Raw genomic sequence first — 1,026 nt, forward strand, 5'->3', positions numbered from 1 at the left:
TATTCCAAGTACCCTTTTAGGGACTTGGCACTTGTCCTTGTCAAATTTCAATCTGGTTGACTTTGGACCAATATCTTCAATTTATCTGGTGTCACTCCAAACTCTAGTTGCAAGAGCGTCTGCAACTTCACCCGACTTGGGGTCACCTTGAACCTTGCTAAATGTACATGCAACTCCATCCTCCAAAATTATTAATGAAAGATTGAAAAAAAACCCCCAAAACAAAAACACCACATTTTGGTAGAAGAGCATTTAATTGTGCATATGACCGTTTAAGAAGGAATTCTGATGAAAAATAAAAAAAATAAAAATAGAAAGTGCAAAATTGTCATGATACTCTTACAGAGCAGAAATCCAACTGAAGTCTGTTTTTCTGATTTTACGCAGTTCTTTTTCCTGAGACTTAGACAATTTTGGTGTCATTTCACCCCAAAACTCTGTTAGCTTTGGATCTTCCTCCATTGCAGTATGATCTATGTCTTCATCTGATTCATCCTCGGCTTTTTCACTTTCCATTTCTACTTCGTTAGCTACTTCTCCATTACTGCAAATGGAAAAAACCCCAAATAAACTATTAGTTTATTGTAAAACATGTCAAAATAAAAATGTACCTTAATTAATGGCAACAAATTAGAGTTACATTTTAACATAAATGTTCTGCTCTCTAATTTTGTATGCATAAACTTGTACTAGTACATTATACACAAAATACACATCCTAAAAATCTGGCAGTTTAAATGCTCTCAGCATTATCACATTTTCACTTTGTGCTAGCCTCTCCATATACACCCAACCGCCACAAAGTAATGAGGCCTGATATTTCTGAAAGACAGTGGAAAGACTCCCAATAGCATTAATCCCTTATTTTAACTGCAAGTTAAAACTGCATGCATTACATACCTTTGATCATCCCATCTACCTACAATTTCTTTATGCAGTGCTGCTGAGCCTCCAGAGCTGTAGTTCTCACTCAGGCAGTTGGTTGCCACCACAGGAAGAAGCCATAATGCTGCTGCCTAGGCTGCA

At 36.8% G+C, this 1,026-nt stretch overlaps 1 protein-coding gene across 1 annotated transcript in view; it reads right to left on the reverse strand.

Moving 5' to 3' along the window:
* Positions 1–235: 235 nt before the first annotated feature.
* WDR75 (WD repeat domain 75) overlaps positions 236–1,026 on the reverse strand; it is a 25,597-nt gene continuing 24,806 nt past the window's right edge. The window contains exon 21 of the mRNA XM_019554351.1: positions 236–544. Within this exon, the coding sequence (XP_019409896.1) occupies positions 340–544 (205 nt within the window). The 3' untranslated portion in view covers positions 236–339. The remainder of the gene's footprint in view (positions 545–1,026) is intronic.

This window comes from Crocodylus porosus, unplaced genomic scaffold (assembly GCF_001723895.1).
Source record: "Crocodylus porosus isolate Cpor-Errol unplaced genomic scaffold, CroPor_comp1, whole genome shotgun sequence".
Lineage (NCBI taxonomy): Eukaryota > Metazoa > Chordata > Crocodylia > Crocodylidae > Crocodylus > Crocodylus porosus.